The sequence below is a fragment of the Anabas testudineus genome, chromosome 16, assembly GCF_900324465.2.
Source record: "Anabas testudineus chromosome 16, fAnaTes1.2, whole genome shotgun sequence".
Lineage (NCBI taxonomy): Eukaryota > Metazoa > Chordata > Actinopteri > Anabantiformes > Anabantidae > Anabas > Anabas testudineus.
Window position 1 is genome coordinate 16,828,805 of NC_046625.1, and position 14,119 is coordinate 16,842,923.

Sequence of the window (14,119 nt, forward strand, 5' to 3'; positions counted from 1 at the left end):
CACAGAGGAGAGGAAGATAGGTAGGAAGGAGAAAAGAAAAGAAAGGGGAAAAAACATCTTTTACCTCTCCATCTATAATTACTCCAAATGAAGAATAGGCTGAAGAAATGGCCGGGGAGACTTTCCATTATGACAGAAAAAACCCATCAAGTAGAGAAGGCAAAGCACAAGATCGATAGTTTTTTAATGGATAAAAGAGAAGTTTTTATAACATCTCAGAAGTAAAGACGTATGTGTATCAGAGTGTGTGTGTGTGTGTCTGAGTGTTCTCGTGTGTGTGCTCAAGTAAAAAAAAAAAAACATTTGTGACTTGTAAATGCACAAAAACACTGTTCAAGCTATATAAAGCGCAACATTATGTCTCCACACTGTCTTTCCTGTAGTGAGTATGCTTCAGTGTAGTCATGCTAAAGATCCATCTGTCTTCATCTGTACTTTCTCCATTCACTGTCAGGGAAGTTCAAATGAAATGAACTTCCAACATCCCCGTCTGTCAGCATCAGAGAGAGAGAGAGATGTTGCTTGCCTGTTGGGCTGACACTGATTTGTGTGCGTGTGTGTGTGTGTGTGTGTGTTTGGATGTGTGTATGTGTGTGTGTGTGTGTGTGTGTGACCCACTGACCTGGGAGCAAGTGTCATCTCATGCTGTAAATGGCATGTAAATGTTTTCACGCTTCCACAGCTAGACTGTGTGTGTGTGCGAGTGTGTGTGTGTGTGTGTGTGTGTGTGTGTGGTGAAGCTTTGGGAGAGGTCAAGCTTGGCCCACAGTGTTTATCTTGTCATTAGGTATTTCACACCTTCGAATAATAGACAGATACACACAACATCCGCACACACACACAAATAGAATCCCTCATAATAGAAGCGCATTGGCAAATCACTTATTGTCTCAAGCACACCTGATGCAGCTAATTTAAGGCTTTATCAGTAGCATGAGGTGCACTTCAGACAGAACACCTCAAATACCTGAAGGGACTTGGGTTTTGTTTTGTGTCATGTTTGACTGCAGGTTCGAAATATGACTAAGGCAAAAGCACAAGCAGTGTCGGCTCCAATAAGCTCAAAATAGTACAAAGAAGCCACAGAAGTTTTGGGATTGTGTTCTGTTGAGTTCTGTGAAACTTTGCGTGCCTATGAATCGGCAGTTTTCCCACTCACATCATTGTTTCCTTGTCCAATGGAGAAACAATTCTGCACCCCAAGGCCCAGGTTCATGCTGCAGATGGCGACAGTGGTGTCTGGCAATAAGGCTTCTCCCTCCACGGAGCTGTCACTGCCTTCAAAACCTGTTTGCTGTGTTGGACTAGCTGCTGTTGGCACATTATCACTCACTGTCGTAATTAGTCCAGATTGTCCAATCAGGCGGTGTTGTTTCCATTTTTAACGTTCTATCTATAAACCATCAATAACCAGTAATAAGGAGTTCAGGTGGCTAAATCTAGTTATTTGAGTGCAGCACCACCACACATGAATGGTCACAGAAGGAATACACACAGAATTGTGTTAATTAGTAGAGATAGATGTTCAGAATATCTAACCCTAACCTTAACCTTAAAATAAATAAATAATAATTATAATAATTAACATAAACTGACCCTAAATAAATTCAATTGGTGATAGGATTCGGGGATAAGGGAAGTCAATACCAGATTCCCATTAAATACAATACTATTCAATCCCAAATGTACAGTACCTTCTCTCCTGTAGCCTCTATGCCACCAGCAGAATATGAATGGGCTATTTTTGGGGGGCTTATTTGTTGATGATCCTCTCTGAAAAGGTGACTAGCACTGAAGGTTTTTGAGCAATTGACAGTGCTTTTATAGGATCAGTGGGTGTGTGTAAGTCTATAGTAAATTACTCTGCAAATGGTGAAAAATACACCTCGCAAAAGATGATGCAAATCAGGACCATATCTAAAAGCAGTGTGTTTAATCAATATAATCTTGTTGATTCAACGCTCTGTGCATTGTGCGTGCATGTGTGTGTGTGTGTGTGTGTGTGTGTGTGTGTGTGTGTGTGTGTGTGTGTGTGTGTGTTCATGTTTGTGAAATGAATACAAGAGAGGTGGCACAGAAGAACACAGGCCTCACACGGGGGATAGGTGCTAAAATATACAGTGAGAAAAACTCAGTGAGAATGTGACAGCTGAGCAATAGGGAGGAGTGGGGCTGGTATAGAGGAGTTGTGTTTTGTAGACAATGGTAAGTAGCAATCAGTAGTGGTATGTATTTTTATCAGGAAACAAATACGATTCTGAAATAAAGAAAATGTGTGTGTTTTTCTCTGAAAGTGCTGTCGAGGAAATATTTATCTTTACATAGATATCGGCTGTATAAACATAAGGAAACTGTGAGTGGATAGTGACATATTGAAAACAATGATTTCTGGTTTTACATGTAGTATAGCCTATAAAATGTCAAAATGTCAATGTATAATATAATGACATATAATATAATGTCTTGTCGGTTTTGCCTGTATGTAGCACTCCAAAAGTGAGCACACGTGCCCGAGTCGAACATACAGTAACACATAAAAGCTCTACATACACACAGAAACACATACACACACAGCACAGGGAGTCAAGAAGCAGCTTCTCAATTAACAACCTCTCCTCGCTCCTCTCAACACCTCATGTTTCTCTGTTAATGACTGGATTAAAGCCCTGATTAAGATGCACTTAACCCATAAACAGCAGTTCTCATTCACATGCCATTGCAAAGCCAATTAAAGGGAGCCGGGACTTCTATTAGGACTGACAAAAGCCAGTCAATATCAGATTTTGTTGGTGGGTGGATGGGTGGGGGGTGGTGTCCCTTTAGCTCCTGTTAAAAGTAAAAATGAAAATGTCCAGAACATAAGGTTTTGGGGTGATGATACTTTACCGCAACTGAGAGGAGGAATTTTCCTTTTTTTTTGATGAAAAAAGTGAAATTAACCCAAGAATAAAAGCATGGAATAGGTCTCAAAGAGAAGTGATTTTCATTGTAATTACTGCAAAGACTATTACAGAAGTTTGATCTGTCTTGTTTTCTTCACTGTAGGTCAGTTTCATTGACAAGTTGTTATTTATTTCTTTTCACTTGGCAAACTCTGTCTTGATTTTTCAATAAAAAAGGTTTCTAAATCCTTTTACAAGATGCTGAAGCGTGTGTAAGACAAAGTTCATCACTTAGAATGAGACAAGAAGAAAACTAACAGAGTAAACTAAAAATCAGAAGAAATCATTCAGACATAATTGAGTCTGTTTATCTGCTTAGTTTTGATCTTGTGTCTTGGTAAACAAGGGATTCTGAGTTACAGAGACTGTTTTTGCAGTTACCAATTCAGAGGGGCATTTCTACTTCCAAAACTTCGAAACAAAGCAGATTAATTAACTCTCAGGCTTATACCTCTGAACCATAAAGAGCTTACAAATTACCTCGGGGAAAGTGATTACAACCATGGAAAACAATAAATCAATCAATGAATCTAATGAAGCCTGCGTATTGTCGCTGGCATTTCACGCTTACTCTCAGTCATCTCTGGAATAACAATGGGGAAAGAAGGGTATTGTAGTTAAATTGTTAATCATAATGTGATACTGCAGTCAGCAGATTCCCCATATAAGAAAAACATGCTCATGTCTCTGCCTGTCTGCTCAGAGAGGGGACATAATGGAGAAAATATTCTTTCCACCCCACTGGAGAAAAGGACATTCTTCTGAGCCATATAGCAAAAATATATTTTTGTTCTTTCTTTATACATATATAATTCTTTGCTATTCATGGCTTATTATCCTAATGTTTTGTTCCTGCTGTGCCAATGTATAGATTTATTAATTTGCCATGTGTGTTGTGTGAAGGACATATTCAGAGTTGTATCAAGAGAACCGCTACGTTACAGTTATTAAGATACTTGGATTTAAACAATTTATTCTCATTCAGTTTATTAGAATAAAAAACAAATGATGATCAGCTGTAAACAAATGTTTTGATTGTCCCTGAGGTCAGAGGTCAGCTGCAGAAAAGGAAGCATTGAGGGGAGTAAGTAGGTATATTTGGATTCATGTTCGAGCCACGTATTTTTTTGGGGCTTAAATATATCATCATCAACTCTGAAGGTCACTTTGGTTTAGTCAAAGCACCAGTTTAAGGCTACGACATGAAATCTGACTGTCACTGTTTTTGGGGGCCGCTGACACTGGCAGATTGATGGGCACAAATTCTCAACAGTACAGATTGGGTGGTAACGAGGAAGTGCTCTAAACAGGCCCTAATTGGCATTTGCGCCTGTGACTTCTCGAACTTTTCATAAGATAAATGATTTTGGAAGTCATGGGCCTTGGCTGAGGAAAGCTTCTGGGAAAATGAGTCTCTTGTGTGAAGTTGTGATTAGGGTGAACTGTCGAGGGCTGGCTCAGACACTTGATCACTAGTGAAATGGTATGCTCCCTCATGGCAAATAGAAAGACACAAAACATAACTTTTGATTTAAACACATCTGGAGTAGGTTGGGACTACTTGATGGTATAAATCTCGCAGTTGTCTTTGTTAAATGCCAGCCTGAGAGCTTTTACTGTATCAATGTAAAGCAGTTACTAGTACAAACAGGTTTTTTCAATGTGTCCTTTAACTTAACTGTAGTGTTACATTACCATGACACTACTTCTGTGACTAGATCTTTCCTGCAAGAGATATTCTTAATCTTAACGGGACTAAATGGTTAATAAAGGTTAAATAAATCCACCTCCTGCAAAAAGATATCCAGGGTGATAGTCTTCCAGTATAAAGTCATGCAAACAGGATCTCATTAGCAAATGCAAATGAGAAAACACCAAATCTTCGCAGAGAGGCAGAAGTGTATCTCCATGGGATAGCTGGAACATGACAGCTCACCAACCGCCCCCACGCTGAGCACCAAATGTGATGGTCCGCTCCTGCTGCTACTCTTAACAGGATGTAGGACCAAACCATAAATGTAAGCATAGGGGGTGGGATGAGCAAGAGGGTCACCGGAGCCCTTCACCTTCTGCCATCTGAAGCCCTGCAGTAGAAACTTTCATTGGTGACTATTAGTTTGTGGGAGTAGTATCCCAGTGGCTTTTATCATATTACATCAAGTCTTCATGTATGTGCATTTATATGTACATAATTTATATGAACGTTTTTATTTCATTTGAAAATGTATGTTTTACAATACAAGTCACTTAAAGTAAAGTCAAGTTTTTCGATACTAAACTCCAAGTGTCACATGGGAGACAGGAGAACATATGATTAGTTATAATGCCAGAAACCTGAAATCCAATTTAGAAATGATAATTAATTACATTTGTATGTGTGTAGGTTGTTGAGAAGGCAGCGGGTTCCCAGGTAGTGAGAAAGGCCAAGCCCTGAGAGCCAATCAGAAGTCTCCTCTTACAGCGTATCTGTCGTGACATCACAAGCTGTGGCGGGCAGAGATCCTGGCGTGGCTTCAGACCAACAGACCTTCTGCTGTCAGCATGGTGGCAGTGGCCTAGGGCAGGGCAGCGATGGCCAGGTCACCAGCTTTTTCCTCCTGCCTGGCATGAACCCTGTGGGAGGGGTGGCTGGCAAGATGGCAAGATTTCAGAAACAGCCCTTTAGATGTGTCAAAAAGCAGGCACAGCTAGGGGAAGCTGCTCATTGAGCGTGACAGAGTGAGGAGCGAGGCTACTCGCGCAGGCCTCCCAGTAAACATGACAAGCAGAGAAGAGTACAAGTGCTTTTAAAAAAACAAGCAAGGCAGGAATATTGTGAGAGAGGTTTATGCCTTTACTGAGAAGGCAGCACGGGCAAATTACGATTTGTAGAAATCGCCAGTTTCTGCTGATGTGCCCTGAAGTTTTCAGGCACGTGTTAAACTGAGATGTAAGGTGAGCACAGAGAAAATTCCCCCATTGGCAGATGAATGTAAAAACAGCCTCGCAGTTCCGAACTCACGTTCACAGACGTACATTCTGCTCAGCACTTTTCCCCTGCGCTGCTGCGACAACTTTTCAAAACTCCACACATTCTCACTTGTGACTCACTGGTTTCACCATCGAAAGCATGTGTTTGCATGTCAGATGGATCGTTTGCTAAATAGGGAAAAGACAAATTTGGAGGGAGCGAGAGAGCTTAATGTGCTTGGATTTGAATTCTGTGTGATACGTCACTTCAGGGTTAAGCTTCACCAAACTGTACTCAATATATGAAGAGGTCAGGCTGGAAATGACAGCACAAATCAGTCGCCATACAATCAGCAAGGGGGGAAACACACGAGCAGGGAAAGGTACTTCGAGTTCAAAGTAAATTTAGAACCACTGAAACTATTTAGCACACCAAGAACTGTGAATTCTAACTTCCTGAAATAATCAAACAACTCAATCAGTTTATCAGTGCCACCAGGAGAAGTGTATTAGCTTTAGACTGTTTGCTCATCAAACAGTTTACCCAAATAGTTGATTTGTCTTTGTTTGATATGCAGCGTGTTTATTTCAGAGGTGGTGACCTCCTTCTCTAATCCTCTCCCTGTCTTTCTCATGTAAAACTGCAGATGCAGCTGAGGGTCGTCTGGTCTTCAGAGCGGGTCTTTAAGCTGTTAAGGGGTGCCATCAGCACAGCAATGCAGCATCATTTTAAAGGCTGAATTTGGTTTCCTTTGAACTGAAGAAGTGAAGTGAGCACTGAGGCGGAAGCAGCATCATATGAGTCCTCTTTAAGAGCTAAATCTATCTGTGATTTTCGTGAGGGACCTTGTTGCATAGTGTGGCGGCTCACGGGCAACGGTCACCATTGGACATGCGCTGTTCTGTTGTGGTGAACCACTGAGGACAGTGCAGATACACAGTTTGCATTCGATTTGTGGTGTAAACTTGTCGACATTCTCATACCTCACTGAAAATAAAATGCATGTGTGTTTCTCCTTTTGAGTGTCGGTGTCAAATAAAAAGTAACACACATCCTTTTTTTGTGTTTGCTTCCCCCATCCCCATAATGGCAATATCACACACACACACACAGAGCAGCACATGCAACCCTACACAGCTATTCATTCTGCTGCTCCTCTGTATAGGCTCCTCACTCTTCAGCCCCATTAGTGCTCACATGTGATGGTATCATTATTGATTGTCTGAGCTACTCTTTAACCACTACTACAGCTGAGTTGTACTCATGACAGTTATTTACAGTCATTTTGGCAAAACCGATGTGAAAATCAAAGACTTGTGTGGATTCTATAGCTTTCTTATTGACAGGGAGGCCTTTTTTACTTTTCAATTTATTGTTGCGCCGCCACGTTTTGGTGTAACCATGGCTGAAGCCTGGAGGACCTACAGCTGAAAGTGAAATTAATAGCACCTTTTATACTGTGAGAATGTGCGAGATGTGTTAAAACTTTCATGTAAAGTATTACGTGGAACTGAAAATGACCCCGACGCAGTAAGGTCTCCCCAAACTACAGCGCACCTTATACCCTTCAAAGACACACCATCAGGGGACTTTTATTCTAGTGATCTGACATCTAGTGATGAGAAACGATTCGTGGATGGATGTGTACCTGGGCTGTGATGCTGAGGATCCCCTGCCCCTCCTCTGGAGATCAGAAGAGAATCTGATAATAGGCTGCTATCTGTGCGTCATGGCCACAAGGAGAGAGGAGCGGCGAAAGCGGGAGTGCGCCTAGACTCTGATCAGTCCGCCTCCACACGGCTCAGGCTTCATGTTTTACTCCCACTTCGACCCCAAACACAAGGTGATGGCACGTACCGGTGTGGGATCAGCTTCGCAGGTTGTTTCGTGTTTTAGTTTAGTTTAGATTTTTGTTTTTGTGCCTTCAGCTTGAGTTGCAAACGGAGCCATTAGGAAGAATCGCTGGGTAAGTTTGTGTGTTTGAACACTTATATTTTTTAATTCACAGTCTGATGATAAATTATTTATAGCCTATTTAAGACTATAATGAAAGAGAAATCAACATCATCAGGCATCATTTCCCCCGAAATGCAGCTAGATTTGAAATGACCGAGCGACGTTCATTCATTTGATTTATCTACTGTGTGTTTTTAGTTATATTAATAGAATCTCTTCGGATTTGTTTAGATTTAGATTTTTTTTACATCGGACTGTCGGATCCAGGAAACATCACAGGTTTTTTCAAACGGAAAAATAATTGTCTATTCCCCCGTTTCACGTCGGGCATCCCTGTGGGACACAGAGCCATGTCAGGACTGAATGAATGCAAATTCATTAGGTTAAGTCCGAATAACAGGACATTAGCCTATAACACTAAATCAGCACAGTTTACAGTTATTAATAAAAAAATAAATACAAATAAAAGTAGCCTATTTGTCCTCGATATTTTCTTTTCTGTTTTTGTAAATGTTTATCCAGATAAATGACTTACTAACGCTGCCATTTTGGTATTTTCGTGGTTATTGTTGTGAAATCTAATTTTAAAACAAAAACAAAAAAAAATAGCACTGTATTTTCCTTTTACCGAAAATATGCGGTTTATTCTTTCGTATGATTCTTGCAGATTCTTTCCAAATATACAACGAGATCGTGGGCGAACTTTCACTTTAGAGTTTCACCACATAAAAATCTGTGCTTTACTTCAAGTTTGTCATATGATTTACAAGAAACTGGCTCGAACCTCTAGTCGATTCCCCCTCGGTGGTGTCCACAGAAAACAAGGATGAGCAGTCGTTTGTTTTCACTCTGTGGGCTTTACGCAGACGCACGCATGGATCGTGAACTATTAATCTGAGCCACGCTTCAAATAACTCTTCTTACACTAAACCCGGTTATTTACAAGCACAGAAAAATCTAATGAAACGAAACGGACGTTCAGTTGTCAGGTTAAGTTACAGACACCGATTTCCAAAAGAATAAACCGACTGAAGTTTGAAGTTCATATGTTCGTGGGCCGAGGTCCCACTGTCACAGCCACACCCTGACAACCCCCACGGAGATCCTGGACTTTGATATGACGGTCACTTTCCACCACCGCCTCGCTGTGTTTTCGTGCTAAGTTACTTACTTATTGCCACTTGTAGGCCTATTAGTGCTCTGAAATGTTGGTGACTCATGTAGCCTCACACACACACACACACACACACACACACACACACACACACACACACACACACACACACACACGCTGTGCCTAACCATCATCTGTTCCTGTCTCAGGCAGAGGAAGCTTTCACCTGCCATTAAAAAAAAAAAAGTTTTGGTGAGTTAAGCTACTGAGGAGAAAAACCCTGGTACCAACCAGCCTGTGACGACACTGAGGAAGAGGAGCAGCCATGCTCGGCGGTGAGGGGGAGAGCAGCGCCTTCACTTCTACGAAGGAAGCAGCGGAGGAGAGGCGCAAGTCTCCAGCTGTGGGTGCGGACGATCCGGCGGCTGGCAGCAGGTACACGGAGCACGGTATGGGTGCTGACCGGTACTACATCTCTCCAGCGGTTTCCAAACAAAACCCAGAGGCAGCGAACCCCTGCTCCTTCATCCCTTACACCCCCGGTGGGACAGTTTACGCACCGTCCAGCGCGGCCAGGTATCCCTCCTCTCTCCACCTGGGCTCCGTGTTGCCCCCCGCGGGGTTTTCTCCCTCCACAGCCGGACGAAGTCACTTCAGCCCCACTTATCAGTTCGGGCAGAGCACCGGCTGCCTCTATCCGCCCTACACCGGGTCCGGGTCCGCGCTCAGCAACATGGCTCTACCGGCCGCAGGCCCGGGGATGAGGGCCCAGGTCTATCTGTGCAACCGACCGCTGTGGCTCAAGTTCCACCGGCACCAGACCGAGATGATCATCACCAAGCAGGGCAGGTGAGACAACAGGAACACTTTACAATAACAGATGAGGAGAACTGTCTTCTTACTGTCACATTAGACCTCATTAACTGTCCTTTTTACCTACATTTGAAAAACACTTCTGGGTCCTGGCCCATAAATCCAGGAGATTTTACGCACACTTGAAAGCGGCTCGTTTCAAAAGAGGTGTGTTCATGTGAATTTCCTCTGTGTTTACAGGCGGATGTTCCCGTTCCTCAGTTTTAACATAGCTGGTCTCAGTCTCACAGCGCACTACAACGTGTTTGTGGAGGTGGTGCTGGCGGATCCAAACCACTGGAGGTTTCAGGGTGGGAAATGGGTGACCTGTGGGAAGGCGGACAGCAGCAGCCAAGGTAGGGAAACAGGTCCATGTTTGACATTTAGTTTTAATACGAATTCTAAATTAAATCTTAAACTATTAATATAAGTTATATATAAGTTAGTGGCCTCTGTTTTTTATTTGTTTTATTTGGTTTTAATTTTTTATATGAAGACTGAACGTTATTTTCAGGGTATATTACATATGTTGAAATACAGGCCTGCTGTTATTTATTTTTTTATAAATAACATACTAAACCACTATTTGTGTTGACTGAACGTGGCGGAATTTGAAGTGGGAAACTGTCTTCATTACAGGGAACAAAGTTTACATCCATCCAGAGTCTCCAAACACAGGGGCTCACTGGATGAGACAAGAAATCTCCTTCAGCAAACTGAAACTCACCAACAACAAAGGGACCAGTCACAGTACTACTTCACAGGTACTACTTCACATGAAAATAAACTAATTGCTGTTATCTGTCCCAGCAGAGTGTTTAAACACTCTATGTTCAATTGACTCACAGGTTTCGTTGCAGTTAAGTGACTAGTTGATTTTTAGTATCAGTTGCAGTTTACAGGCCTGTAGCATTTCTATTTAAATAAATGTAAGTTTTGTTTGTCCTACCTCCAGTTACTGGACTACAGCTGGGACTTAAATTCATGTTTGGTGATATTATTTTACAGTCTTTAATAAATATTTTATTGATCCCCATGGGGAAATACTGTAGCTTATAATAAAGGTGTGTGCTTCCTAGAGGCCGATTCGTTCATTATAAAACGCGCTCACACATGATGCGTTTAATTGCAACAGAAACTGCGCAAACAAACAGCTACACAAGAAATTTTGCGCTATTTATTTATTTATTTATTTATTTATTTATTTATTTATTTATTTATTTATATTTATTCAAATCAACTATGGTTGAGTGCTGAATACTTTTGCACCTATAGACTCATCGTGTCGGGGCTCTTATTAACCGGTGACCTTTTTATTTAATTTAATTTAATTTAATTTAATTTCCTTTATTTTATGTAGATGATCGTCCTGCAGTCGCTGCACAAGTACCAGCCGAGGCTGCACATCGTGGAGGTGACGGAGGACGGGGTGGAGGACCTTAACAATGACCTAAAGACCCAGAGCTTCACTTTTCCAGAGACTCAGTTTATAGCCGTCACCGCCTATCAGAACACAGATGTAAGTAGAGAAATATCCTCTTCTCTTTTTTTTTTTTTTTGCATGTCACCTAGAAGTCCACAAATTGTTTTCCCAGGTAAAAGCAGCCTCTTGCCTGAACAACACTCCACCACCTTGTCAAAGTGCTGAGTAGGCTCCACAATAGCCTATTAAATTTAGTACTATTAATAATATACATATACAAGTCTAGTCCAGATTTGTTTGAGAAACTCCTAAAGGTGAAAATCATAAAAACAAAACTTTTACTATTAAAAGGTCTGTGTTGATTGAGACTTAATAAAGGTGGAGCTGATCTTTAACCACTTTATGAGCTGCCAGATGGTTGATTCATAGCAATACATCATTATTTATTGATTCTCTATAATTAAGAATCAACACCTGCAATAGTAGTTAATAACTAAAGAGAAATAAAGGTAGTGTTCAACACTTCCGTCAGAACTGCAGTGGAGTTATAGTGAGAGTGAAAATAGTTCCACTGTGTTACTACTTTCTACCTCTATGACACAATATGTTTTGAGTTAGATTATAGTATAAATACTGGGCTTGTAAATTGCATATTGTGCTCAGTAATTTCTTTATTATTAGTCTGTAATATCGAGTTACAGAAACACATACAGCCAACATCAGTTACAATTTCTGTGTTAATCACCTGCAATTTTACACTGTACACTTCTCTTTTAACCTCTAGTTTATTCTTCCATGGTTCTTTCTTTTAGATCACACAACTGAAAATTGACCACAACCCTTTCGCTAAAGGATTCAGAGATAATTACGATTCGTGAGTATTTTACTTTGTTGCTTCTTAGTAGGCTATGTCAAAATATGCTGAATATGTTTTGAATTAAATGTTGAGACATTAGTTGTTTTTTTTTTTGTCACCTTCCTTGACCTTTAAAGTGAAGTTTAAAAGTATGTGTTTTTTTTTCTAGGATGTACACAGCTTCAGAGAATGACCGCCTCACCCCGTCTCCAACCGACTCTCCACGTGCCCACCAGATTGTGCCCGGAGCCCGCTATACCATGCAGCCCCTCTTCCAGGACCAATTTGTCAACAACCTTCCCCAGAACCGCTTCTACAACAGCGAGAGAGCAGTACCGCAGACTAACAGCCTCCTCTCACCTCAGACTGAAGATGGAACTTCGCAGAGGTGGTTTGTCACCTCCATGCAACAGGGGGGAAATGGCACTAGCGCAAGCAACAAGTTAGATCTGACACCTTATGAGGGTGAATACTCGAGTTCCCTGCTCCCTTATGGCATCAAATCCCTGTCCATGCAAACATCCCATGCTCTCAGCTACTATCCAGACTCTCCTTTTACCACCATGTCAGCAGGGTGGGGGTCCAGAGCCCCATATCAGAGAAAGGTCACCTCCAGCATCCCTTGGTCTCCCAGACCCAGTCCAACTGCTGGTTTCCCAGAGGGATCAGAAAAAGTCAAAACACAGATTGAAGAGGAGGTGACTGGCAGTGGAGGGTTGATCTCCTCCTGGACAGAGACGCAGCAATCAGCGCTTTCTCTGGATAAGGCTGACTCTTATTCCACAAGCTGCAAACGAAGGCGCTTGTCTGTTAATGGTCCAAGCACAGAAGACTCACCCGCTGACATCAAATGTGAAGACTTGGCCTCTGATGTCACCAATGGTAGCTCCTATAGCAAAGAAGCTTCCTTGTCTAAGGGCATGGCAGCATACTATTCATTTTACACAAACCCTTGAATGTGTTGACTCTGAAATGTGTCGGTTTGGTATGGTCATGAATAAGAAATATTATTTTTGCTTTTGTGTCATGTGCACACCCAGACACTTTAAAATACTGACATGAAAAGTCACGACACGTGTGGCACATTAAGCATTGCTGCATGGAGATGCAGGCTCATCTGATTCCCTTGATAATATATCATTTTTGAGTATGTCATATATGTAACTCTGTATTTGAAATTTTGCCAAAGCATCGGTTCAATTTGTTACTTTTTTTTTCTAAACACAGTGTTATGTATGTTTAATTGTTGCATACCACATTGTATCTGCCTTACACTTATGTGCTTACAAATTATTTATTGAAGGCCTAAGAAATTTGTGCACTCTTAAATATGAGAATATTATGCTGTATATAGCCTACTTTCACTTTAAGTGCAGATATTTGATAATAAAAGGCACGTGTTCAGTTTATTATCTGAGTAGTTATTTCGAGTTAACACATTTTTGTTATGTTTAAATACTGTTCAGCCTATTTTCACATATGGTGGGCTTTACATAGGCCTTTGGGCATGTAGCATTTGCTTTTGACTGGTTCACCACAGCATGCACAAGCGTGTGATGCAGAGTGAATTCACTTCAGCTCTTTTTATCCTTCATTTATTATTAAACGTAAAGTAAAGACTCAAATTAAAAATAGCTCCAGGTTCTGCAGCCACTCTTATTTCTTGCTCCGGACTCTGTCGCCATCTGGTGGCGGTTCGTCGTTACTACTCGCAGGTTTTTACCACAGGAGCCTGTTGAGTTGTGATTAAACTGAGTGAAAATCTCAGTTTAATCACATGGTGAGATCAACAGTCCAGAATGTGGACTTGTTTTTTTATCTTGAAGCGTCCATCTGAACGTGGCATACACTGAACTGCACAGGCTTATATACTCTTATTATTGCCAGACAGCATCACACATATGCACAGAAGAGGGGAGTACAGCGGTTTTCGTTTGAACAAGCTACAATCACTGGAATCAGTGTATGCTTGTGTTATCGGTATGTAGCCAGTAAATCTATGGGCAACACAAAATGGCACAGTTTA

General features: G+C 41.4%; 1 protein-coding gene across 1 annotated transcript; it reads left to right on the plus strand.

Annotated features, from left to right (window-relative positions):
* Positions 1-7,638: 7,638 nt before the first annotated feature.
* eomesb (eomesodermin homolog b) lies at positions 7,639-13,502 on the plus strand. Its single transcript, XM_026373535.1, has 7 exons — positions 7,639-7,858; positions 9,172-9,811; positions 10,016-10,170; positions 10,454-10,578; positions 11,175-11,333; positions 12,050-12,111; positions 12,263-13,502. Exons 2-7 carry the CDS (start codon positions 9,288-9,290, stop codon positions 13,047-13,049), a joined length of 1,812 nt encoding a protein of 603 aa, XP_026229320.1. The 5' UTR covers positions 7,639-7,858; positions 9,172-9,287; the 3' UTR covers positions 13,050-13,502.
* The last annotated feature ends 617 nt before the right edge of the window (positions 13,503-14,119 follow it).

Excerpts from the sequence above, each read along its gene's own strand:
- eomesb (XM_026373535.1), top strand. The coding sequence starts at position 9,288 with ATGCTCGGCGGTGAGGGGGAGAGCAGCGCCTTCACTTCTACGAAGGAA. Across the intron at positions 10,171-10,453 it reads GGCGGACAGCAGCAGCCAAG|GGAACAAAGTTTACATCCAT; the intron begins GTAGGGAAACAG and ends TCTTCATTACAG. Across the intron at positions 12,112-12,262 it reads TTCAGAGATAATTACGATTC|GATGTACACAGCTTCAGAGA; the intron begins GTGAGTATTTTA and ends TTTTTTTTCTAG.